Below are 27189 nucleotides of genomic sequence, written 5' to 3' on the forward strand. Positions count from 1 at the left end.
CGATTAATCGTATCAGCCCTACAATTAATCATATTAATCCGATTAATCGTATCAGCCCTACAATTAATCATATTAATCCGATTAATTGTATCAGCCCTACAATTAATCGTATTAATCCGATTAATCGTATTAATCTGATTAATCGTATCAGCTCTACTTGCATGTCTCACGTTTAATTCTTAAAACCTTATAAAAAATTTATCATTGACTTGCTGCTTCATTTTTACTTCCTTTTCCTTTCGTCCTCAGTTAACCTGGTTACAGCTGTTTTCATAACCATTTCGTATTTAATTTTTGAGGTTTATTATTTTACAAAATGGGTGAGAAAATATTCAGGTCATTGGAGTAACACATTGGCTAATCTTTACACCGATTTCATAATTCCAGAATAGTTTCTGATTGCAGTTTGACCTGATCCAAGCTGATCCGAAAGACGGTTTCATAACGGTTCCTGCATCCTTGAGTGACAACTTTGGGCTCGTTGGCCCGGATATATTTAAGCCACTTCTGCTTTTGGTTCCTTCATTTCTGATGTCCTTTCGAGTTTTTCTTCTTGACTGGAAGCTTTTCAACAGGACACGACCCGAGTTTCTATCTGAGCTGGCGGCTAAAGTCTGGACTTTAGTGCTGATGCTACTAAAGCCACTTCTTGATCACTTTGCTGGCTCAGTCAAATGCGCTGAACACCAGCAGCTTTTCCCCACAAGCCCCACAGACTTTCTGCTATCTGACCAACTGAAGTAGAAACAGCCAAAAATCTGCCCATCAACAGTGGAGAGCTACTGTGGATTTGTGTTTAGAGCTAGCATGTTATTAGGAGTAAAATAGAAAGAAACAGTGATTTGTGTCATAGCAGGAAGAGGAAGGACGGTGGCTGTAGAGGAACTGATTGCTGCGGCCCACAACCTGAGACAAAATCTGCACAGATCACCGCGTTCTTTATTTACACTGCTAAAACACAAAGTTTTACCAAGTATTTTTGCTCTAGCTTCTAGTGAAAATAACTCGATAGACTTGAAATAAGACAAAACTAGCCTGAAAGTAACTTTTCAGCAAGATATAGAAGCTTGTTTGATGACAATAATTTCTTAATATTGATGATAAAGTACTAATTTCATTGGCAGATTCTATCACTTTTAAATAAATAAAATAAAATGCCAATTATATTCTGGTTACAGCAGTTCTCAATGCCATTTCTAATTTCATTTTTGTGGTTTATTATTTTACAAGATGGCCATAAAAGTTGAGAAAATATTCAGATCATTGGAGCAACACTTTGGCTAATCTTTACACCAATTTGACAATTCCAGATTAGTTTTTTCTCACAGTTTAATAAAAACTGTGATAACCATCTTTCGGATCCTAACTGATCCGAAAGATGGTTTCTTAATCATTCCTACATCCTTTAACGATGAGGCTTAAATTATTGATTAATATAATTCCTTAATATTTGCCAATATTAATGAATTAACTCTAAACATTTCTTGTTGAAAAGTTACTTGCAAGTTAGTTTTGTCTTTTTTTTCAAGTCGTCTTAATTATTTGCACTAGAAACTAGAAGAGAATACTTAAGACTTTGTGTTTATGCAGTTTACAAATAAATAAACAAAATAAATAAAGAATAATAACACAGATTATTCATGATACATTTCCGTCTCTATTCTGGAAATGAAAGCATGAACAAAAATGGCTTCCTGTTGCAGCAGCTTCTAGTATCAGGAGTGGAAATTCAATTCTTTTCCCTGGTGATTAATTTGTGAATCAGTTCCCACCCACCGCAGTTTCACATAGGAGCTCACAAGAGATTTTTCTTTTCCCAAGTAAAGTCTCTACAGGCCAATGTTGTTAAGAATTTCATAAAATACCAAAGATGAAACTTGGAATTTTTGTCTAATGATCAGAAGAAAATAATAGAAGTGTGGCAATATTTTTGTTGTCTTAACTTGTGCAAAGCGGTAAGCAGGTCAAAATGTTTTATAAAAACAGAAAGAAACCTGAGGCGATGGTTTTCTAAAACCTAAATGAAAAAATCATTTCCCTATTTAGATCTAACTGCAACCAAACCCTGCAGAAGCTTCTGCAATAATTAAACCAATACAGCATTTTCATTACAGATCAGTACATCCTGACAGTTATTATTAAACATTTTAAATGTTATTTGATCAAAAATCAGTTTTATACACTTCAACGTATAGCAGAGCTATCATACCATACAGTTTAGAAGAGCTGCCTCTCCAGGCCTGATAGTGATAACATGACTTTAATCTCCACCTGCTCCAGGCAGGGTTATAACCTTCCTTTGAAAGCCTACACTTTTATTGCTGGACTTGTTTTAGTTCCTTATCTCAGACAGGCAGAGCTGCGGGTTAGTAAGGGCCGAACGCTGCGCTACGCTGCTTCCAGACACCCGCTGTATTGTAAATGTCAAATCCTTCTCTGCTTTGATTTTTTTCCCCCCATCATGTGTGTAAAATGTGTCTGAGACCAACACAGCATCCAGCCCTGTCTCTGGTTATTTTCTGATGAAATCTTTGGCCAAGCTACAGATAAAAGCCACAAAGCTGTGATGTGACTCAACGGAGTGACTCACAACATGATTACAGCAGTATTTGTTGTTCCTTTCATTTCTGGCTTTTGGGTCTTACGTTGACTAAACACAGTTAAGAGATGTTTAAATGTTAATTTGTTTCCAGATACCACAGTTCTGACGTGATTGTTTGCACTCCTGGATTAAATTGTAAAAAAAATAATTGCTTTGTAAAAAAAATAAATGAATAAAAAATTGTTCTCCACTTGGAATAAAACGGCAGCAAATGGCGACTGTTGTGTTGTGCAGCGTTTGGTTGGAGTTCAAGCAGAGGGCAGCACTGAGGTTTTGCTAAAATGACTTTCTGAAGTCCTTAGTGTGGAGTAATGTTGTTAGTGTCACAGATGCTAGATTTGTGCCAGCCAGCTGTCGGATGACTTCATGATGTCGCTCCTTGTGTTCCTACATGACGGCATTTAGAGCAGGCATGTCCAACAGTTCAGCTTATATATGACGGTAGAGTCTGAAAACACTAACAGTTGATGAAAATGAACATTTTTGAAAGTTTAAGAGAGATTTTTTCAGATTAATAAAAAAAAATATATATATATATATATATATATATATATATATATATATATATATATATATAGGGTACAACAGTAAGTATTTTTCTTTACATATCTTGTCTCTGCTTTCATTGAATGCAAAACAGAGAAGCCAGACAGTTAAAGATTTAAAAATGATTAAATAAAATCCTCTGGGAACCTGAGTGGAGATGGTTATAAGGACTGCTCATCAATCTAAAGCAGAAAAGCTTCATTTTCCAGTTTTCATTACCTTGATTATGATGCCAGTAAAAGCATTTGTTCCTTCAAAATAACAACATGATGAAAGAGTGGGCATATGAAGAGGAAAATATATTTTTCAAGGTTAAACTCTTCCTTCATTTCCTTGCATTATAATTCTGCTGTTTCTGGTTTTATTATTGGATGTTTATGTGCTCTATTTAGGCTCAACGAGTGTCTCCTAGCAACCAGCTCAAATAGTCTTGAGAGACGCTGGCAAGTGGAACAAATGGCTAAATGTACTGATTCTCAACCATTCTCTAGGGAACAAGAGCTCAAAATTAAGAACAGCAATGTTTGTTTACCTGTCCCTGTTCTGTCAGAAAAAAACAGACCATTAACTGACAGTCACAGTGCTCTACAGTCATCTTGCATAATAATAACATGTTTATTTTTGGGTAATAAGCTATTTTTTATGACATGTTTGTTGCTGTCGTAAACCACAAAAGGTGTTATTAAATTATTTTTGTTTTGATTTGAATAAACTAACAGAATTGTATATGATCAAAATAAGCGGAGACATGCAGACTACATTCTTCTTTTATGTAGTGATATATTTATTGCAGACATGTCACCCCCTATAGGCCAGGAATGGTTATTACAACTGTTTATACATTTTTCCAATACGAAATGGATTAATACTGGAGTGAATTTAATTAGCAATAGATCATGCATCAGATAGACTATTCAATATGTAGAATGTTCACTAGATCCGATCCAGAACCGCACAGCATCCTGGGGGATGTAGGCATCAACTCACTCACTCACTCTTTGGTTACCTAGCAACAACTTGTTGAGTAACTTGCACAGCAGCAATTTCATGTCGGTGTGCCTCATAACTGCTGAAAAATAAAAACTGGAGTAAAAACTGTGGATAAAACTGGAAATGTCATGCCACCAGTTTGGTAATATTTCAGATACTTTAAACAAAAGATGAATCAATAATTATTGATATCGACTGATAAGAAAAATTTATCTAGTCCAGCCCTACAACATAATCTACAAAATAAAAAAACATTTGTTTCAGATTTTGTACTTTCTTCAGAGTTTTTAGATTCTTGGCAAATGAAACATTGTTGCCTAAGAGGATATAGTTTAAGGTAGACATGCAGATGTATCTTTATTAACATCGGTATTGGTCGACGTTAATCTTTTTTTTTAACAGTATTGGGCCGATATTGATAAATTATTATTTCCATCTTGTTGCAGCTTTTGTCATCTAAAGAACAAAATCGGGGTTAATTGTGTTTCTGCTTGGATGACCAGCTGTGGCAATTGTTGTTTTTCAGTTTTTCTTGTTTTGACTTGCAAAAGTTTGATGCTTTCATGATAGATTTGTCACATTAGCCCAAGTGTAAATCACTGCCTCTGATTTAAATCGGTTTTCTTTCAGGGCTGCCTTTGCCCTGACAAAGCCGCTCAAGATGAACATGGTGAAACGGATCATGGGGCGGCCGCGGCAGGAGGAGTGCAGCCCGCAGGACAACGCGCTCGGCCTGATGCACCTGCGGCGCCTCTTCTCCGAGCTGTGCCACCCGCCTCGTCACATGACCCAGAAGGAGCAGGAGGAGAAGCTCTACATGATGCTTCCTGTGTTTAACCGGGTAAGTCGCTCCAAGAGGCCCAAACCCAGGCGGATCAATACCCATCGTCTCTGTTACAGCTGTTCTTCGGAAGGAGAGCAGTCAGAACACCTTCCTGTTTCTACCAAAATAAACCAGTAAATTACATTTGCGTCTGCAGTATCAGCAAAGTTCAGCTATAAATTAAAGGTCCACTTTATTTTCAGAACATACCACCTGTTTTTATTATGATTTACAAAGAATCAATTAACTTTCTTAAGCTGTGAGTGTATTGTTTTGTGAATATTTGACACATTTGCAAGAGTTAAATTTTTCTTTGTCCTTTTCTTTACAAGAGAAAAACAATAAATCACGTGAATGGAAATTACTGATCTGATTTTAATTGTGATAAATTGATTTATTGCTTATTGTGACATGCCTATAAACTGATGTTGACTTAAAGTTTCTGATTTGTATTTTTTTAAATATCACTTGTATCTGTTGAGACTTATATGTCAAGCTACATGTCAAAATTCATAAATAAGAATAGAAAAACATGGCAGCAGTTTTGACTTTAAATAATACAGAAAGCTGGGCCAGAACTACAGAACAACACCAGGTGCTTGGCATTAGCAGCATGTTTGTATTTTTTTGCCTGCTGTACCACAGTGAGCCAGTAGAGGTTTAAATTTGTGTTTTTTCCATATAAAAACTGTGAACATAATGATGGCTGCTTTTCCAACTCTCCTGCCTGCTGTAGTTATAAAACAATCCTCCATTTTTGTTCTGCATGCAGCCTGGTTGAGTGTCCTCGACAGACTGAAGAGCAACACTAAGACTTGTCAGCTAATTATCCAGCATTGGCAGCGATTCAGACACTGGTGGCGTAATTTAATGTCAGATTTCAGAAGCACTCCCTGTGCAGCAGGCCCACTTTTCTGTCAGATTTACTGGAGACACAAACACAGGAGGAGGAGGCTTTGTTCACAGCAGTGCAGTTTTATCTTCAGAACAAAGCAAAAATATACGCCTTTATGTTTTCTAACACACATTTGTCTGTTCCTTAAGCTGTAAATGTGAGGAATCTGTGAATTACTAAAGGTCAGAAATGATCATATCTGTTCCTTACTTTAACTTTAAGCAGCTAAAGAAAATCTGCTCTGTTTTGTCTGCAGGTTTTTGGCAATGCTCCGCCCAGCAGCATGATGGAGAAGTTCTCCGACCTGCTGCAGTTCACCACCCAGGTGTCCCGACTCATGGTGACCGAGATCAGACGCAGAGCCTCCAACAAATCCACAGGTGAGCTGGGCATTTATCATCTTTAAGAACTTTCATTATCATTGCTACAATAAATTGCAATTAAAGATGTTTAACACCGTCCTAAACTGTTGGAATTGTTAGTTTTACTGTTGATGCAGTTACTTTATGCAGATTAATCATACAAATCCAGTTCTTTTTCTGACTGAAGAAGCTTTTTGACAGGGTTAAGGTTGTTGAGTTTTTCATTATAGCTTAGTTTTATTTTGTTGTGACTTTTTGTGTAATTCATTAGTTATAAGTAGTTTTTAGAGAGTATTTACTAGTTAAAAATCGGTTAGTTTCAGTTTAGTTCTCATTAGTTATATTAGTAGTTTTAGTTTTTTTCACATTTTAGTTAAACTTTTAATTCATAAAGGTCAAAGTATTGTGATTACTAATAAATCGATTGGGTGAAGAATAATGAACAGGAGAAACCAACCCCAACCTCCTGTTGGGGTTGGTTTCAGGAAGCGGTGATCCAAACTGGTGTTTTCCTGCAAAGTTAGTTACAGATTCTTTGCAGGCCTTTTCTCTGCAAGCAGGGAACATTTATAATTTCTCCAGCTGGTCTTTGTAGCCTGAGTCACGAGTTGAGTCGTGATGTCACATGAGTCAGCAGCTCTCGTCGTCATCTGATGTTTTTTTCTGGCCTAAACAGTGAGGAGCTTAAGTTTGGCTCCTGGATTTTAGCCTGAATGTCTGAAGAGAGTTCACTGGCGACAGTTTTGGTTTGACAAACCAAGGAGCCTCATGTGGGCTCTTTCCCACGTCACGGCCTCCATGATGATTTATCCACTTGGTGTCTGCTCATTGTTCCGGCGGCCATCTGCCTGCAACAGCGTGCCGTCACCATCCATCTGTTTGACCGCACGGCCGTGTGCTTCCTCCTGCAGAAGCTGCCAGTCGAGCCATAGTCCAATTCCTGGAGGTGAACCAGAGCGAGGAAGCGAGTCGAGGCTGGATGCTGCTGACCACCATCAACCTGCTGGCCTCCTCTGGACAGGTCAGTAAAGACACCGCTGAGCCAAATCCATCAGAACATCTGCAGACTGTCCTCTTATTGCAGGAAGGTTCAATGTGCCACTGCCCACCAAAGTATTGATACGGTTTTGACATTTTCATGCGTTGAACTGCAAATTTTCCATGTTTTTTTTATCAGGATCTTAGTTTAGTCTAAACCATTACTGTTTTTGGTCAGTTATGGTACCAAAACTAATTGCTTATGTTAAACACCAGAATAATGACAGAGAATATTTTTGACATTTTTTTATATTTTCTTATAAGACTGAGATGATTATTTGTGTTAATTGTTATTAATCGAATATTGAAATATTAAATTTAGCACTTCATGTTATGCAAAGATGGTTAACTGTTTTGATAAGCTATCAGTCAAATTCAGTCAATCAAGTTTATTTAATTGAGCCTTGAATTCATAAAATTACTAAATTTTGAAGAAAACACCATACAGTCAACAACTGAACAGACATTATATTTTGATGAGTGCATCACCAAAGTCATCCACATCAAATATGTATTTCATTTATTATGGTTCATGGTCCATAAAGCAAAATGAGTTGCTTTTGAACTCGTGTTTCAGTTGCTTTGCATTTTGCTGGAAATTTGTTCTACGCTTTTTAAAGGGGAAGTATCATGTAAAATCAACGTTTTTGAGCTTTACGTCATGTTATGATGTTATCCTCCCCCTCTCGCGTTGGCTCCTTCAGACTAGCCAGCAGCAATTAGCAAACACCTTGTCAGTGAACCGTTGGTAAAAATGTTTTTAAAGGGTTAATAGAGGAGCTTTGTTGTGATGACTTTTTGGAAGCGGAGGAGTTTTTAAAGAGTCAGAGGCCCAAGTTAACAGCATTAAATTACAAAGTCAAATTTATTTTAAGTCATATTTGGTAGTAGTTCCATAATAACCGACGGTAAAATAGTGACTTAAATGTCGTTTAAAATGCCACCATGTGCCTGGAAAACGAATCGTTAACTTGCATCCTTAGTATTTCAGGTGGAGACAGTCTTTGTCTTTCTTTGTGTCTCTGACAGACACCAAGCCTCTCCCAGCCTCTGTAAACCTGAAGTCATCTTGCTTCCTTTTACAAGCCCCTGCTGTATTTTTCGCTTTGCCTGTTTTAATAGGATGCCGTTCAGACAGAGCTCAGCCTCTTTGTGTCTGTTCCTCTTGACATGGCGCGACGCTTCTGCCATATTTCCTCCACAGCCTCCTTGTGTCACTTTTACTCACACTTTGAATAACGTCTGCGAGGCGTTTACCGTGACTTTTCGGGATGCAGCAGCCGTCGATCTTTCTGTTTCAGCCTGTAAACACACACACATTTCACCTGTTAAAGGTGAGGATCCATTCCTCCGTTATCCTGACTCTCCTTCACCAATCGTTGCTTTATTCCTCCATTTTTCTTCTCCCTCCCGCTCTCCTTCATCGATCAGAAACGGCGCGTTTCAGAGCGGTGGAGTAAATACTGCGGTCATTTCTCTCCGCCTTTATTTGTCTCTGTATGTGTGATAATTATCATAAATTAGAAAGTGTGTGATTTAGTCACTGTGAGCTTTATTTTCAGTAGGTGTGTGGGAGGCTGTTTCATTATCTGAGTCATTCGCCGGAGTGAGCACAGCTCTCTGGTTCGCCATCATAACACCAACTGTAAAGTGCACACATTGAAACACACACTTCAGGCCATCATGGCCGCTCTCGCTTTTGTTTTTTTCACAGCAACTCGGCCAAGAATCCACAACCAAATAACAATTTATCAGCGTCACGCTAAAAATAAAAATGTTTTAGTCTTTATTTTTAGCAGCCTCCTGCTTTAGTGTGGAAACTCATTACTGGTCAGTTTTAAATAATTTTATTCTCATAATTTGCTGTGATAAACTTTTATTTTGTTCCAATAAACAGCATCAAACAGCACGATCCTGCATAGCAGGAAGTAATTGAATTGAAATAATTTTTTTAGAAAGTGCCTTGAGACAACATTTTTTGTGAGAATAAATAGAATAAATAAACTATATAAATATACTGAATTAAATTTGATTATATGTTTATTTTTGTAAATACTAAGTTATTTTGTGTATGTAGTGAAAAAATTAAAAGCTAATGTTGAAGTTTAAAGTAGGACTGATATGATTAATCAGATTAATCGTGATGAATCGATTACTGAAATAATTGTCAACTAATTGATTAATTGTTAACTGGTGTATATAAAGGCCATTTGGTGAAATTAACAATATATTCAGAGCAATAATTAAGCCAAAATTGTACAAAAAACATAAAAGAAAACATCTTAGTCTGTAAATATGTTTTAGCCAAAACTCCTCAAGTGACCTAGGATTAACTTCACCAGCTAATGGTGTTGTATTTTAGGCAATAAAATGTTTATTTTCTTATTTAAAAAATATTTAATTATTTACTTGCACATTTTAATGTATATTTAATATTGTATAAAAAGGCTTTTTTACTGCCAGATTGTCAGAATTGATTTCCAAAACAATAGTGAGCTCTCACGTTTAAAGGAAATGACATGCAAAATTGTTCTCTTACCATTCTGATTCAAGTAAAAGAAACTAACATAAAGGAGAACATTTCAGAAATTTTATCTTTATATTTCAGAACTATTGACTTGTAAAATGTAACAAATTGTTTTTTTAAAATGTAACGTGCTTTTGTTTTGACATTTTTGACAAAGTGTTGGAATGAGAACAGTTTTATTTTTCTGAAATTACCTAAATGGGAAATCTTAACACAAACACAGTTCTGGCTCCACATTAACCACTCAGCTCTGATTTAGGAGCCGCTTTCCTTTTTTAATTAACATTCACTTCATCTCTGTCCTTCGTCTGCCCCCAACAGAAAACAGTGGACTGCATGACAACCATGTCCGTACCCTCCACCCTGGTGAAATGCCTCTACCTGTTCTTTGACCTGCCCCATATGGCCGAAGCCCCAGCGGGCCCCACCCCACAGCCGCCACAACCCCCACCCAACCAGGAGAAGACTCCGAGCCAGGCCCACACTCAGCCGGAGCTGCCGCTGGCCGACCGCCGAGCGCTGCTCCAGAAAGTCTTTGTCCAGGTGGAAAAAATAAATGGTTCTTTCAGCTTTACACCAGCCACATTTAGTCCGCTTGAGTCCAGCTCCAGTCTGCTTATCTTGAAAGTCCGGTTTGTTTGGGGAGATGTGAATGCGCTATCAAACTGATACAGACCAAACCTACACCGACAAACCTCTGTCTCAGTTTGATTGAAGTGAATTCTGGTGCAGATCAAATGTAAACGCCAAACTGACTACTACAGCGTAGGGCATTCTGGGTAAACAGAACCAAAATAACACACAAGGCTAGCGCTAACAGGATAAATAGCTCATGAACCAAAGACAAAAGAGAAATCCTGCCACTGCTGAAATCTGAAACCAGTCCAGTCTTATTTACATTTCAAGAAGAATGAAGTTGCGCTCAGGGTTTTTTTCAGCCAGTTTTCTGTCGTTTCCTTCACTGGTTCTTGGTGCAGCGCCCCCATAAGTTAGTTTATAGTCTGGTAGACTCGGTTCAATTGAGGACCAAAATGGCAACATTTGTTATATTTTCAGCTACTGCAGTTCTCTTTCACACTGCACTGCTTAAAATGAACAAAAGCCTTTAAAAAACCTGGATGTGCTGCACCAAGGAGCATTGAAAGAAACAACACAAAACCCCTGAAGAAGACACTGACCAACCACAACTCCCTTCTTGAAATGTAAACAAGCAGGACTTCTCTACACAAGCCATTTTCACGCTAGCAGTAGACTCTTGTTTTTTTTGGTTGTATTTACCCAGATTGCCCTGCGCTGTCGTCCACTTCCTGCTTTTGGAGCAGTCTCTGGTCTGCTTGGTGTTCACAAATGCTTTCAAACTGCACCAAAGTTCACTTCAACCAAACTGAGACCAAGGATTGTATGAAGACCAAAGTTCGCTTTTTTGTTCCACATCAAAGTTCGATTAGTATTCACACATCCCCAAACAAACCGGATTAAATAATGGGTGTGAACGCATCCTAAACATGGTGAATTATTTTGATTATAGAAAAATAATGTGAGGTATGTGAAGACTGGTGTAGACTTTTAACCCAATCATTCATGCCAGCTGCATGATGAAAGACGCTCATTTTCGTTTTGCTCCATTTTATTTCCACAGATCCTGGTGAAGCTGTGCACCTTTGTGTCTCCGGCGGAGGAGCTGGCCCAGAAGGACGACCTGCAGCTGCTGTTCAGTGCCATCACCTCTTGGTGCCCTCCTCACAACCTGCCCTGGAGGAGGAGCGCAGGCGAGGTGCTCACCACCATCTCCCGACACGGACTCAGCGTCAACGTGGTCAAATACATCCACGGTACGACATTCATGTTTGATCCAATGGAGCGTGTGTGTTGTAGGAAGATTATCAGTTTACACAGTGTCAGCACTGTTACAGTAAAACTTTATAAGATGTTGTCAAAACAAAGTCCTTTGCAAAAAAGTGCACAAAAATGTAAGTATTAACCAGATAAATCAGCATCAATATAATAGAACAACGTGAATAGAATACACAGAAAAATACGTTAAAGCCCAAAATATCTATTATAAATCTGAAAAGAATTAAAGGAGACCTATTAAGCAAAATTGACATTTTTTCGTTGTGCATGAGGCTCCACTTCTTCTTTTCAAAAATGTACGGTTGTATAATTGCTCATCTGTTTGCAGCATTTTCATGTTTGAGTGTAAATGTTGAGTTTTGGGATTTAAAGTGACAGGAGACCCTGAAACATCTCGCTCTAATGGGTAACCTTTAGTGATTAAAGTAGAGCTAGAAGTCAGACTGAATAGTTTGGTTTAGTTTAATAAAGTTTTTCTCTGCTCCAAAAGTGACAGTCATGATTAAAACAGCCAGTTTTAGCGACCTCCGGGGACGAAAGGCCTGTAGGATAAAAGTGAATCCCTTGAAAAGGTCGACAGGGCTGAACTTTCCACATTCAGACGTTTCCAGCTTTTTTTTTCCTTCATGAAAACCCTAACCTTTTCCCACACGAAGGCCGGTGGGAACCAGCAGAGAGTTCCTGTCCAGCCTGTAAAGCCACGATGAAAGCGACCAGGTCATGGTTTTAATAACTTCCATGTTTTCTCCTCCTTCTTTTTTGTCTTTCCAGAGAAAGAATGTCTGTCCACATGTGTCCAGAACATGCAGCAGTCGGACGACCTCTCCCCGCTGGAGATCGTGGAGATGTTCGCCGGCCTCTCCTGCTTCCTCAAAGACTCCAGCGACGTTTCGCAGACGCTGCTGGACGACTTCAGGATGTGCCAGGGTTACGCATTCCTCTGCGACCTCATGCTCAGGTACAACCGAGAGCGCCATGTTTTCTTATCTTTTCTTTTTTTTTATTTGAGATGTATTATCTAATGATTTTGATCATGTGTCTATCACCATATATATATAACTGATCTATTGTCTGCTCTAATGCAAACTATTTCCTGTTTCCAGACTGGAACAGGCTAAGGAGGATGAGTCTAAAGACGCGCTGAAGGATCTGGTCAACCTGGTCACCTGTCTGTGCACGTACGGGGTGACGGAGCTGAAACCCGCCGGCCTCACCACCGGCGCCCCCTTCCTGCTGCCAGGGTTCGTTCTCCCACAACCATCTGGGAAAGGTACGGTGCTGGAACCAGAAAAGCTTTCAAAATATTCTTAATATTCTGCCCTTTTCAATAGACAAATTTTGGTTTTTGGTTATAACGTCAATAATGAACAACTTTGTAATTACCGCCTAGAAATTGGGCCTCTGTCTCTTTAAAAACTCCACCTTCAGGAAGTCATCACAACATGGCTCCTCTATTAACTGTTTAATAGGGTTTTTACCAGCCTTTCACTGAGAAATGGCTCTTAAAATGAGTTCAGCGCTTCCATTAGGTGTTTGCTGATTGCTGCTGGCTAGTCTGAAGGAGCTGGATGGGGAAGCTGCAGGGGAGAGCTGCTCTGCATGCAGAAGCTTGATATCATGGAAACTGCTCCATTCGTCTAAATGGAGAGATGTTCTTGCAGACGGGTGTTAGACTTGCCAACTGTTTAGTTAGCTTAAAGCTCCAAACTTGAAAAAGTCTTTTTGTTTTTCCCTCCTGCTCTTATCTCGCAGCCTGATCTTAATCTGGGAAATGACTTTGATGCTTGGCTGATCCCAGGAAGCTGAACCTGTTTGACAGACGCTGTGCTGCTCGTCACGCTGCTGGAGACGGCCCCTCCAAACATCCTGAATACAAATGAGAACCTCTGAACTGCTTCCCCTTGACCTTTAGTTGCTGAGCGTTTTTGGTCCGTTTCGCAGAAAAGGCTTCAGGTTCTGCAGAGCTTTTAAATGAGGGATAAAACTCTCATTCCCAACAGTTGATCAGTTTTATATGTTTGCATTAACAAACCCCAGAGTGGAGCCTGTACACCGTGAAATCACACACACCAGATCTCCCCCCAGTCTCCCTGCTGGAGGACAAAAGCTGCTCGCTGACCATGACTAGCATTGGTTCTAGCTGTTAAATTATCAATAACCCGCTAAATTTAAATTTCTATGTGTGATGTATAAAAGAAAAGAGACGCAATGCTTTGTTACTCTTTACTATGACAACTAGATAAGTTCATGAAAAAGTTTTAATGAAGAAAAAATATAGCAAGGCAGAGGAATGCAGCTCAGTCATGCTAGCTTGACTTTGACAAAAGTAACATGTAGATGTGCTGTGGAATTCGGTCTGTTTCCACCACTGTGGTAGATTAGCTTCTTTCTTTTTTTGATGATCCTTTTTCATTCTTTGTTTTCTTCTTTTTTTTTCTCTTATTGTTTTTGTTTTGTTCTTTCTTTGTTGCTTTCCTCCCTTAGTTCCTGTTTTTTTTTCCTTTCTTTAAGTTTTGTTGCTTTTCTTTGCTTAATCATTCTTTTTTGTTTCTGTTTTGTTCATTCTTTGTTTTTAATCTTTGTTTTTTTCTTTTGTTTTAATTAGTTTGTTTTTTGTTGATTGGTTTGTTCTGTCTTTATTCTTTCTTTCTTGGTTCCTTTCTTCCTTTCCTTATTTTTTTCTTTCACTCTCTCTCTGCCTCTTTCTTTCTCTCACTCTCTTGTTCTTCTGAACCTTCATGTCTTTCTGTGTAACATCATGGAGAGTGTCCATCATCACTCGTGTGTTTCTCTGAGTGAGGCGTGTCCTTTACTTCAGCGTTTGCTCGTTGTTGCTCCCAGTTAATATTTTTATCCCAAACAGATACATTTTTTTTCTCAGCTCTTATCTCTGTTTATATGTTGTTCTTGTGTCTCCTTCAGGTCACACAGTTCGGAACATCCAGGCCTTTTCGGTCCTGCAGAACGCCTTCCTGAGGGCCAAAACCAGCCGCCTGGCCTGCATGCTGCTGGACGCCATCGGGAACATCTACGCCGCGGAGCCGGCCAACTACTTCATCCTGGAGTCGCAGCACACGCTGTCGCAGTTCGCCGAGCGCGTGGCCAAGCTGCCTGAGGCCCAGACCAAGTACTTTGAACTGCTGGAGTTCGTGGTGTTCAGCCTGAACTACGTGCCGTGTAAGGAGCTGTTCAGCGTGTGCGTGCTGCTGAAGTCCAGCACGTCGCTCTCCTGCAGCATCACCGCCGTCAGAACGCTGCTGAAGCTGGCCAGGCACGACCCCGTGTTCAGCGACGTGCTGCGGGAGGTCGGCCTGTTGGAAGTCATGGTCAACCTGCTGCACAAGTACGCCGCCTTGCTCAAAGACCCGGCGCCGCAACAGCAGCCGCAAAACAACGACCAAGGTGAGAAAAATTCACCCGCAAAGATTACAATGCAAAAACACAAAACTTCAACAAGGAATTTTGGTCTAGTTCTAGTGGAAATATCTGACTGCACTTAAAATAAAACAAAATTAACTAGTAAGTAACGTTTTAGTCAACATCTCCTTAATACTGATGAAAAACTGCTAGTTACATTGGCAGATTATTTTATGGGAAAAAGTGTAAATATTTTGCCAGTGGAACTAGCATTTTTTCATTAATATTAAGAAATTATTGTCTGAAAAGTTACTTATAAGTTAGTTTTGTTTTTATTTCAAGTGTATTTGCAGTAGAAACTAGAGCAAAAATACTTGGTAATATTTTGTGTTTTTGCGGTACAGCTGCCTCCCGTAACAAAGAGTGAATTTTAACAGTAACAATGAATTATTGATGTTAACATGAATACTTACCTTTCCAGGTGATGCCCTGACTGTGTAGCCAATTTAATGGTCTTTATCGTCTTGTTCTGTCTTTCTGCGCTCAGCTGACTGTAAGAACAACCCGATAGCAGAGGAGCAGAAGCAGCTGGCCTGGCTGGTGATGGAGACTCTAACGGTGCTGCTGCAGGGCTCCAACAGCACCAACACCAACGCAGGTAAACACCCCGCAGGCTGCAGGGTGATTTCACAGACAGGGGGTGAAATCTCACTAACATTCAGACACAAAGCTGCAGGTTGGAGGGTTTAAATCAGGCAGGCAGGACGTCTGACCCAAAGCAGGTCGGCCACCGGTTCAGGGAAAAGTTCTCAGAATCAGAGTCGGATCAGGAGAACCAGGTTTCCTCTGGAGCTGGTCAGCGTCCGTCTGTCCATCCATCCGTTCATCCAGTCCTCTATTAGCATGTCCATCCTTCCGTCAGTCCTTCCTTTCTCTAGTTAGTTTTCCTTTTTCTCTCTTTTGTTCTTTTCTTTCTTTCTGTCTCATTTGTTTGTTTTTCTTTCTCTGTTCATTTGTTTGTTTCTTTTTGTTCATTCGTTTATCTCTCTAATTGTTCATTTGTTTATTTCTTTCTCTGTTCATTTTTGTTCCTTTCTCCCTTTTTCTTTCTCTCTCTCGCTTCATTCTTTCTTCATTGTTTGTTACTTTCTTCCTTTCTGTTAATTTGTTTGGTCGTTTGTTTATTTTTTCCATTCTTTCTTTCCTTCTCTCTCTCTATTAACATGAGTAATTAGCAGGAACTCTGCTCTCTCATTATAATTGCATTCTGGGTTATCATGGTTTGTTTGTCTTTGCGTCTTTGGCTCAGACTGATAAACTCACTAGCTGTTGTGTTTAATTAACCCTGCAAATAATCTCCCATTTGTTTATTTCCCCTCATCCCCCACAGAGCAGTTCTGTTCAGCTTGTCGTTAATTTCTATCAGACCACGAATGTCTCAGCTTTGACCTCCCAACAAACCCAGATGACTGAGATCAGAGAAGATTTTTCTACAATCTGTTAAATCTGAAGAGCTGGTTTCACTCACACCTCCTGTTTGCGTATCAGTGTGTGTGTGTGTGTGTGTGTGTGTGTGTGTGTGTGTGTGTGTGTGTGTGTGTGTGTGTGTGTGAGTGACTCAGTCTGCTGGAGCAACTGGGTGAGTCACCAGAATAACCATCCTGCAGCTCTGCTCTCTGTGACCTGGATGATGACTGTTTGTCGTCGTTAGAGGAAGTCATGATGTGGGAGACATCAGGAGCTCTTCACTCTGATTACATTTGCATTACGCACCTGGAGCGTTTAGCTGCCACTGTGACGTGACGGAGAATCGAAACAAGTGTTTGACATTTGGATGGACGAAAGAAAAATCAAGGAGCTCGCTGTAGGACAGTTAGAAACAGAAGAGGTGTTGATGTTTGGGTTAAAAAATCATAATAATCTGACTTATGCTCATTGAATTTGAGGTGGCGTTAACCTCTTTATTTAATATAAATAAATGAATTAAACCATATAATGCAACATTTCGAGTATGTATATATTAAATATAATTTTACATTATTTAAAATTAAACTAAAAAATTTATTGAAAATTTGCAATAGATATAGATAAAACTAGCTTATTTATTTTAATAAAAATCACTGAAGTAAAGCATTGTTAGCATATTAGAAGTGATACCGTTTTTTGTTTTTTTTTAGCTAACTTGACATATTCTTCTACAAATTTAGTTTGAACATAAACTAATTCAGAACCAGCAGCGTTGAGGCACCTTTGCTGCTTTTTAAAGCTGTGTACATTTCAGTTTAAACAAATTCAAATTGAGCTAAAAATATTAGCCACGCTCTAGTTAAGCTGATATCGAGCAGAGGTCTGGACAATATTAATAACAATATATATCGCAATAAACACGTAGTCAATATCAATACACAGTAAGTCTGATAGAATATTCAATATATAGGATATTCACTGAACTCCAATCCAAAACTGCAGAGCATTCTGGGAAATGTAGGCAGAGGAAAATCTTTAGCTAATTATCTATCGACTGATATGGATCACCAATATATAATAAGTGAGCCTCAAAAGATAACTTTGTTTTGATCATGTGATGACATCACAGCTGCTAAAACTGTAGAAAGCAGGTGGATTGAACATTTTATTTGCAAGGACTGAGATTTTTAAAATTCTTTTTTCCCCCTCTCGTTCTCAGCTCTGTTCAGAGAGTTCGGTGGCGCTCGCTGCGTCCACAACATTGTGAAGTACCGCCAGTGCCGGGAACACGCCCTGCTCATCATCCAGCAGCTCGTGTTGTCGCCCAGCGGCGACGACGACATGGGAACGCTGCTGGGCCTCATGCACTCGGCGCCGTCCAGCGAGCTGCAGCTGAAGACCGACATACTGCGGGTAACAAACACAAACGGAGTTCAGTAGTAACTAGTTACATTTACTCAATTACATTTGCTTCAGTAACCTTTTTGAAAAAATGTATTTTTACGACATTGTACTTTTTACTTCTTACCTGAGTCATTTTATTATGAAGTATTTTTACTCTTACTTGAGTAAAATATGTTTTAAGCAAAAAAATTACCAGACACAGACACACACCTGCAGTTTCTCCTAAAGTTTTATAATTTTTTTTTTTTTTATTGAAAGAAAGAAACTGATTTGGAAACATTTTCCTTTGCCTGATTTTGTTGTTTTTTGTTACTTATGTAAATTATTGTCATTTTGTTTCCTTAAAGTACAAATATTTATACTGAACTTTATATTTAGCTCCATCTAATGATGTAATTTTTAAATATTAAATGATTGCTAATTTAATCAGTTACTCAGTACTTTAGTACACTTTTTACCAAATAGTTAAGTAATTGAAGTAGAGCTACTTTCACTTGAGCATAATTTTTGGGTACTTAACTTGCCTCTGTCTGTCACAAAGGCCTGATCTCAGTTAGTTAGTAATTCTTAAACTGGTATTTGTAAACAATACAACCTACAAATCTGACTCAATTACACCAATTCTGTTGTGAGAAATGGGCCAAAATTTAAGCAAACTTTTGTGAGAATATAAAGGAATATCAAAAATCTTTGACCCAAGTCATACACTGCAAAAACACAAAATCTCACAAAAATAATTTTGGTTTAGTTTCTAGTTAAGACAAAACTAACTTTCATTGGCAGATTATTTGACTTTAAACATGAGAAAAATGTTTTTTCATAAGTGAAATAATCTACCAATGGAAATAGAACTTTTTCATCAGTATTAAACTTTTATATCTTGCTGGAAAGTTTTTTAGAAGTTCATTTTTCTTATTTCCAGTTTACTAAGATATTTGCACTAGAAACTAAACCAAAATTACTTCTAGAGCAGCGTCTGCTTTCAACTGTTTGTCTTCATTCCAGTTTTGAGTTTTAGGCTGTTTCTATAATTTAATTATTATACAGTCAGGAGGAATCGAGCAGAAACAAAGTCTGCACCTCCAAAAGCTTGTCAGTAAATCCTGGTAAGAACGTCCAGACACGAAAGGGAGTGATTTTAAAAATCAATATGCATTTGTAGCGCTGCACACAGTAATTGGTTTAAAGCAGGATCTCTGAGAGTTAGGCGCACATAAAAGCTGGAACCGTACACACACTTTCACACACTGGCAGGATGAGAGGCCGGCTCATTTTCTCAGGCATAATTGCATTTTTAAACTCCTTCCCCCTGCAGATGAAGTAAATCCCATGCCTTCCGAGGGCTTCGCCTGGATTAACTTGTCAGCATTTTACTTCAATTTCACTAATCATGGATTTTAATTATCACCATAAAAAGAAACTGCACGGAGCTTTAAATATGCCTTTATTTGTGCACCGTAACAGAGAATTCGTATAAATCTTCGGCTCAGCCCTGTGAAAGCCCTCATTTCATGTTTTACAGGTGAGAAGAATCTATCAGGGGTTTGTTGCATTAATCTTCCACATTGCGTGTGAAATTAATGCCCCACACTCAGACTTTTAGTGCACAGCTGCAGCCTGGTGGTGATTTCCCAGTGTGAAGTTAGAGGAAGACGTCTCCAACATCCTGTGATTGGTTTAATAAAACTTTGTGCTGACACTAGCAGGACTTTGTTAATGCAGCAGGAAACAGCTGGCTGGTTTTACTTCTTCTTTGTTACTGGCGCATGCTATTCCTCTGCTCTGTAGCTTCAGTCAGACATTCAATTCATGGTTGCCATAGGCGACAATAAACAGAACGAGTTTCACGTTTGACTTTTTGCATGATTCCTGACTGTATGAACGCTTCGACTGAAACGATTAATCGGTGAAATCATGACTAATCAGTTATTAAAATAATCGTCAAATAATATAATGATAGATTAATAATTGGAGTGGTTCTGGAGTGGACATACTCAAAAAACCATATTCAGAACAGTAATTATGTCAGTAATTATGTCAATAATGTACAAAAATGCAGACATTTTGCATTTAAGATGAAAACCAAACGCATCAAGTGGCATAGAAGCATTCCTTTTACTATGTAATGCATTTTAGGCAATAAACTCTTTAGCTTTTTAATTAAAAAAAGCTATTTAATTGTTTGCATCTTTTAATGTATTTCTATTATTTTATAAAAAAGGCACAGATAGTTAAATGAAAAATCAGTAGAATTTGCCATTTTTAAAATCCAATTAATTAAGAAAATTCATTTCAGTCCAAATTGATCCTAGTTACTAAATAATGCAGTGAAGTTAAAAAGTTTTCTGCCTAAGGAAACCCAGCAGATTGCATCCGGTTAATAACGTGCAGCGTCCACTCCTCCCGGACAGTCGGCGTTTGCTTGAGTCGTTGTTAACTTTGCAGCCGTCCTTCATACTGAGCATGCATGTGGCGACAGTGGAGAGGAGAAACTCTCCTTTAACAGCAGAACCAGAACGCAGCTCAGTATGAGCAGCTGTTTGCTACAACCGACTGATCCAGGAATAATTTTCTGTGTTATAGAAAATAAGAAGTTAATACCAGTAGTCACACCATTAATGGCCTCATTTTTTTTTTCATTTTACCAACAAATTAAAATCTTCTTCAGTACAACACACAGTTGCTTTCTCTTTAACTTCATTTTGAATACTTTAACATGTATTCATTTACTTTTACCTGTAATATTTTGATGTTGCCTGATGGATCTGTGTTTTCCGTCTCCAGGCGTTGTTGGCCGTGCTGCGCGAGAGTCACCGCACCCGCACGGTGTTTCGCAAGGTGGGCGGCTTCGTGTACATCACCTCCCTCCTGGTGGCCATGGAGCGCTCGCTGTGCCAGCCGCCGCGGCACGGCTGGGAGCGGGTCAACCAGAACCAGGTCTTCGAGCTCCTGCACACCGTCTTCTGCACGCTAACCGCCGCCATGCGCTACGAGCCGGCCAACTCGCACTTCTTCCGCACCGAAATCCAGTACGAGAAGTTGGCCGATGCTGTGAGGTAACAAACAAGAAACAGCTGGAATATATTTTTACTTTTACATGGCAAAAATACAAAATTTCACCAAGTGGTCCAGTTCTAGGACCATCTTCCTGGTTTTAGTCAGAACGCCAGCAGCAGCGTTCTGGATTGGCTGTTTTAAGTCAATAATTAAGGCACTATTGACTTAAAACAAGCTCATATTTCTTGCTGAAAAGTTACTTCAAGTGTTATAGGATGTTTGCACTAGACCAAAATGACCTGGTAATATTTTTGTGTTTTTGCGGTGTGAATCTTTTGAGCTTTTTGGCGTTCCCTCCTCCAGGCTGCTGGGTTGTTTCTCTGACACGAGGAAGCTGGGCCCAACCGGAGTGTTCCCGTCCAACGCTCAGCCCTTCCAGAGGCTGCTGGAGGACGAGACGTCCTCCGCAGGCTGCGCTGGAGACAGCGTCTGTCCCACGCTCAAACACTGCAGCAAGCTCTTCATTTACCTCTACAAGATGGCCACCGACTCTTTCGACAGGTGGGCGAACTGTGGAAACCCATAAACCACACAAACAACACAATACCAACACAAACATAGCTAAAGTGTCCCTTCTATCATTGGTTTCAAATAAGCAATGAATCAATTAATCGCATGAAAAAATTAAAACAACCTCAGTAATTTCTATTTGCATGATTTGTCATTTTTCTCTTTTCTCTCTTTCTACCAAAAACTGGACGATAAAACTCTTCTGTCTGGCGCTTTGCTCCTTTTTTTGAAGGACAATTTTATTTAGAGAGACTTTATAATTCACTATATTTGTTATTTTTGTTGTTTTGTTTATTTATTTTGAATATTTGAAATTACTTCCAGTTAAATGTTCACTAAAATTTAAGATTTATTGATCTTTGTGCTCTTGCATTGTTTTGCCATTACCATTATATTAAATGGCTTCATAACATTGTTGTTTATAAAACAAAAAATGTATCATTTGAACTTTGCAGAGGTAGATATTTAGTTTCTCAGTTCAGTTCACGTCAGCGTGAAGCCGGTCCAGTTTTTCTGTTCTGCTCAGTCGTGCTGCTCTTCTGTTTGCTCACCGACCAGAAGCTCATTTGCTGCTGCGATAAGTTAGCAAACTTATCAAGAAACCCCAAGCAAAGCTGAAGCTTTCAAGAAGTCTAGTTTCTGTCCTTTCATCTTCCTTTCTGTCATTTCTACACTCACCTGAAACTCAGTGTTCAGATCTGAGTCCACATTCTCCAAACTGGAGCTTTTCTCAACTAACAGCTTCTTTCCTTCTTTTCTCTCTTTCTCCTTTCTTCCTTTAACATTGGTGCTGACTGGCTCCTCATCCTCGGTCTGGGCTGCCTGCACGGCTGCACATAAATGTGTGTGTGAACCTGTGCTCCTCTCCGTGTGTGTGTGCGTGTCACCTGTGGTCATGCAGTCGTGCAGAGCAGGTGCCTCCATGCCTGACTCATGAAACCTCGCTGCCCTCACCGTGGGGTACGCCCGCACTCGCCAGAAAGAGGTAGCTACAGCTTTCTGCCTTCTTCCTCACCCCTTCCTCTTCCTCTCCATTTCCTGTCTGTTGTTGCTAAGAGCAATTTCAGCTGTGCTGCCGGTTTTAAGCCTTTTCTCCAGTAGTAGGACAGAAATAAAAAAACAAAATGTCTTTTTTATTTATTCTGCATTATACACTGCAGTGTATAATGCAGTGGTTTTGCATTATACACTGCAAAAACACAAAATCTTACCAAGTGATTTTGATTTAATTTCTAGTTAAAATATCTTAATAGACTTGAAATGAGACAAAACTAAATTATAGTAACTTTTCAGCAAGATATAGTCCAAAGGGGTGTCCAAAGTGCGGCTTCCTGCGAGCCGCACTTTGGCCACCCCTGTCCTATATCTGTCCATTTGCCCCCCTCTGGAAGATTTTGTTCGTCCCCTGCACTTTTTCATCTTGACAAAACTTCTTCTGTTTTAGGTAAGTTAGAATTACCAAAATTATGTTTATTCAAAACATAGACATTTTGTTTAAAAAATAAACAGTAAGGTTGGGTGTTTTTATTGTGGTAGCGGATAATAACTGACACATGGTAAAAGCTTCCTGCCTCACACTCTCTGCTGGCTCTTGTCTCCTCAGGCAGGAATTTGCTGCTCTGTAATTTTGTTTTCTTTTTTTTCCTATCTGTTTGACACGTCACAGCCCTGCAGATATCCTCCTCTCCACCCCGTTACTCTGGATGAGTTGGTGTGAAAACTCCTGACTCATGTTATACACAGTTTAATCATTACAGACAGAATTGTAGGCTTTTTAAAATTATGCTTGGAGTAGCTGTTATTCTCAAAGCTTGATGCCTAAATGAAGGATGGATAAATACAAATAAATTACAATGCCTTGATGAATTAGTGCAACTTTTGTTACAACCACCATTTTTATTGTATTTTGCTTGGATTTTAGGTGGATAGCCAAGCCTTGGTAGGATGAGATAATAGACACTGAGCCTAAAAACAAAAAGGGAGAAAGGTGGGGAAATGTTTAAAATGAGAGCAGATAATTAACCAATCAGTTCAATTGAAGCTTTTATAAAAGACCCAGTGTCCTGTTTCATAGCAGATAAAAAAAATAGAAAAAAGAAGAAAATTAAATAGTAATTATGATATTACTAATAAAAATGTGGAATTAGAGGTGAAGGTTTCCTTTAAATCTTCTAATATCTCGTTTTGTTTCTGCCCCCAGGCACGGTTACTACGGCACGTCGGGTTCTTCCGCCCCAGTCAAAGCCCTGACGGACCTCAAACTCCACCTGGTGAACCCGTCACACCCTGCCTCCTTCTCATCCTCGTCCGACATGGTGGTCATCCACCCTGGGGCCGTTCTGGCCATGTTGGACCTGCTGCCCTCCGTCTCCTCCGAGAGCCAACCCGAGGTGAGAAAACTGACCGTACGCACCTGGAGGTGACAGCGTTTCCTTCAGCTCCCGACGTCTGACCTCAACCTTCTCCTCCAGCATGCCCTCGACCTCCAGCTCGCCGTTGCCAACATCCTGCAGCTGCTGGTGAACAGCGAGCGGAACCAGCAGGTGTTGTGTGAGGCTTGCCTCCACCAGCGGCTGCTGCAGCGCTGCAGCCAGGCGCTCAGCGATGAAGACCATCCGCTGCACCCTCCGCTGCAGCGGATGTTTGAGAGGCTGGCCTCGCAGGCGCTGCAGCCCGTCGCACTCAGGTACCGCCACCGACAACCACTGAGTGAAACATTCTGAATCTTGATTTATGGAGTCAAGGTTGGAGGCTTCAGGAACGAGTACTTTACGTTGTAAAAACGTCATAAAGCCACTATGTATGAAACAAGCAATGAACTCACATTTAAAATGTCATCTTAAAAATAATTTGGCAAATACACATCAAATGTATTAAAGGGGCAGTATCCGCCTTCAAAGATGAACCTCCTGCCCTCCTTCAGACTAGCCAGCAGCAATTAGCAAACACCTGGTAGAACTGTGAAGGGTAACACTTTATTTGAAGGGGTGTGCATAAGACTGACATGACACTGTCATAAACATGATATAACATCAGTCATAAACAAGAAGTCTTTATGAATGTCTATGACTGTTGTCATAAAGTGTCATTCAGTAAATAATGACACTTTTAATGCAAAGTTGCTCTAAAAGTTTCATTGAAAGTCCATTTAAAATGGCAACTTTCCATTAAATTATCATAATTTACAAAATCATGCAAAATTGGCATTTTTAATAGACTTTTAATGCAACTTTTAGAGCAACTTAGCATTAAAAGTGTCATTATTTACAGAATGACGCATCATGACAACTGTTATAAACATTCATAAAGACTTCTTTGTTTATGACAGTGTCATGTCAGTGTTATGCACACCCCTTCAAACAAAGTGTTACCCTGTGCAGCAGCTGAGCTCATTATAGGAGCTACTTCTCAGTGCGACGCTGGTAAAAACGCTGTTGAAGGACAACTAACAGTAACTTAGTAACTGCTATCAAATGTTGCCATGTGGCTGTAAAACACGTAATACTGCCCCTTTAATCAATGTTCATTGATTATGTTTAGAAAGAAACTCTGGAAGTTTGTTTCAGATTTGTGAAGCTGAATGCTGCTTCTCCATGTTTGGTTCTGGTTCTTGGGATGCAGAGTGGAACCAGAACTAGTAGACCTGAGAGGTCTGGAAGGTTGCTATGACAACAGCAGTGATTTATAAACTACCAGCAGTATTTTAAAGTCTATTCTCTGAGCTACAGTGGAAGGACGTTAGAACTGGGTGATGTGCTCCATCTTCCTGGTTTTAGTCAGAACCCCAGCAGCAGCGTTCTGGATCTGATTGATTTTTTATTCAGACCTCTGAAGACGCTGTTGCAGTAATCAATGCGACTAAAGATAAATGCATAGATTAGTTTCTCTTGATCTCGTTGAGACATAAGTCCTCTATTCTCTGAGACGTTCTTCAGGTGATAGAAGGCCGACTTTGTAGCTGTCTTAATGTGGCTCTGAAGGTTCAGGTCCATCACTACATCCAGATTTCAGGCCTGATCTCTTGTTTCTAGCTGTAATAACTGAAGTTTTGCTCTGACTCTTTTCACAGAGATAAAGAAACACAATACTGGATCTAATTGAATTTACTATTCTTCATGAATAAATTCATTGCTGTATTTTTATGAAAATATTGTGAGAAGTGGAATCAGAAGGCATGACAGGTTGTGTCTGTGCTGCCAGATTTGATGATGATGATGAGGCTTAGATATGACTCTCATTTCCTGCTTGACTGGTTAAATAAAACGGGCGGTCATGGCTCAGGGATGACGGGAAGTTATTTCATGAGCACGAGGTCGGTTGTTTTTATATGTAAATATGGCCTGTCTGCTCGGTCTCCAGCTTTAATTATGCTGAGTGGGAATAAACGTATCTGCTACCCCGTTTTCTCTCACTGTCTCTGTGTTTCTTACTTTAACTTGTTTCTGTTGCCAGTCTGATGTCGTCTGGTTTAGTTTGTGTCACGAACTCGACGCTTTGACAGGTGACACCTGGATGCCAGCAGGAAAACTGCCGTTACACAAAGATGTTGCTGTAGTTGGAAGATTATCTTCTGATTTGACTCTCTCATGCTTCAGGGCCTAAATGTAATAAATAGGAAATGCCTGTTGTTGTGATTAAAACCTGCAGTCGACTTGCTTAGATGTTAAGAGTGTTGCGTTTGCTGTACTGGTGCAGAATTATCAAATATGTTTGTAATTCAGTCCATTTATTGATTGTGTTGACTGTGAATTCTATCCTGCTCAGTTTTTTCTGGGTTTCAGCCATTAAGACTTAGATTTCTGTATCAGAAGTGAAAAAAGGGGATTGCTGCAATCTTCATGATAATATGTAACGCCTGCCTTTGATCAACTCTAAAAGGATAATTTCCTGAAAGAATATATATATATTTTTTCTTTTTCTTTTTTTTTTTTACTCAACGGCAGTTCTTGACCTGGTGTCTAACTGCCGTTGAGTTCTTGACACTCGACAGCAGTTGAGTGCGTCTGTATATACCTTTTATATACAGACCTCTGCATTGTATCTAATGTATATAATAGACTTCACTTAAATGAATAAATGCAGTAACAATAAAATAACATGTCAAAAAAGGAAAGAATTAGTAGATTTCTTGTATTTCTCGTTTTCTGGTTATTGTTTGTTCTGATGTTCTGGTAAATTTCTCCGGCAGGGAATTTTTACGTCTGGGAAACCCTCTGAACTGCGGCGCCTGGGACAAGAAGCTCCTGAAGCAGTACCGGGTCCACAAGCCCAGCTCCCTCGGCTACGACGCAGACATGAGAAGTACATTTCTTTTTCTTCTTCTCTGATATTCCTAATCAAATTGATTCTGCAAACGACAGGAGAGCAGAAAGTTATGCAAACTTTAGAGTCAAACACTGAAGGCGTTTTGAAAAATGCTTATTTTCTGAGCTGATAGTTGACTTTGCATTAAATTGCATTAAATTACTTTGCATTAAATTGTAATTAATGACACTTAATGCAACTTTACATTTAAAGTGTCAACAAATTTGCATTAAACAGACACTTTTAATGCGTAGCTCAGTAAAAGTGTCATTATTTACCGGATGACACTTTATGACAGAACCAAATCCTCCTGCTAGAAACCTCCTAGTAGAAAACCTCCTGGTAGAAAACCTTCTGGTAGAAAACCTTCAGGTAGAAAACCTCCTGGTAGAAAACCTTCAGGTAGAAAACCTTCAGGTAGAAAACCTCCTGGTAGAAAACCTCCTGGTAGAA

At 39.4% G+C, this 27189-nt stretch overlaps 1 protein-coding gene across 6 annotated transcripts in view; it reads left to right on the forward strand.

Moving 5' to 3' along the window:
• wdfy3 (WD repeat and FYVE domain containing 3) overlaps positions 1-27189 on the forward strand; it is a 105729-nt gene that overhangs the window by 17514 nt on the left and 61026 nt on the right. For 5 of the 6 annotated variants that reach the window (XM_016669141.1, XM_016669137.1, XM_016669139.1 and 2 more), the window contains exons 2-17: positions 4769-4979; positions 6113-6236; positions 7130-7239; positions 10105-10326; positions 11423-11615; positions 12409-12595; positions 12741-12907; positions 14560-15039; positions 15542-15652; positions 17681-17874; positions 20650-20921; positions 21226-21423; positions 22334-22417; positions 23633-23822; positions 23904-24118; positions 26621-26733. In XM_016669141.1, the coding sequence (XP_016524627.1) occupies positions 4800-4979; positions 6113-6236; positions 7130-7239; positions 10105-10326; positions 11423-11615; positions 12409-12595; positions 12741-12907; positions 14560-15039; positions 15542-15652; positions 17681-17874; positions 20650-20921; positions 21226-21423; positions 22334-22417; positions 23633-23822; positions 23904-24118; positions 26621-26733 (3040 nt within the window). In that variant the 5' untranslated portion in view covers positions 4769-4799. The remainder of the gene's footprint in view (positions 1-4768; positions 4980-6112; positions 6237-7129; positions 7240-10104; positions 10327-11422; positions 11616-12408; positions 12596-12740; positions 12908-14559; positions 15040-15541; positions 15653-17680; positions 17875-20649; positions 20922-21225; positions 21424-22333; positions 22418-23632; positions 23823-23903; positions 24119-26620; positions 26734-27189) is intronic. The other variant, XM_016669142.1, reaches the window with a different exon arrangement.

This window comes from Poecilia formosa, unplaced genomic scaffold (assembly GCF_000485575.1).
Source record: "Poecilia formosa unplaced genomic scaffold, Poecilia_formosa-5.1.2 Scaffold20, whole genome shotgun sequence".
NCBI lineage: Eukaryota > Metazoa > Chordata > Actinopteri > Cyprinodontiformes > Poeciliidae > Poecilia > Poecilia formosa.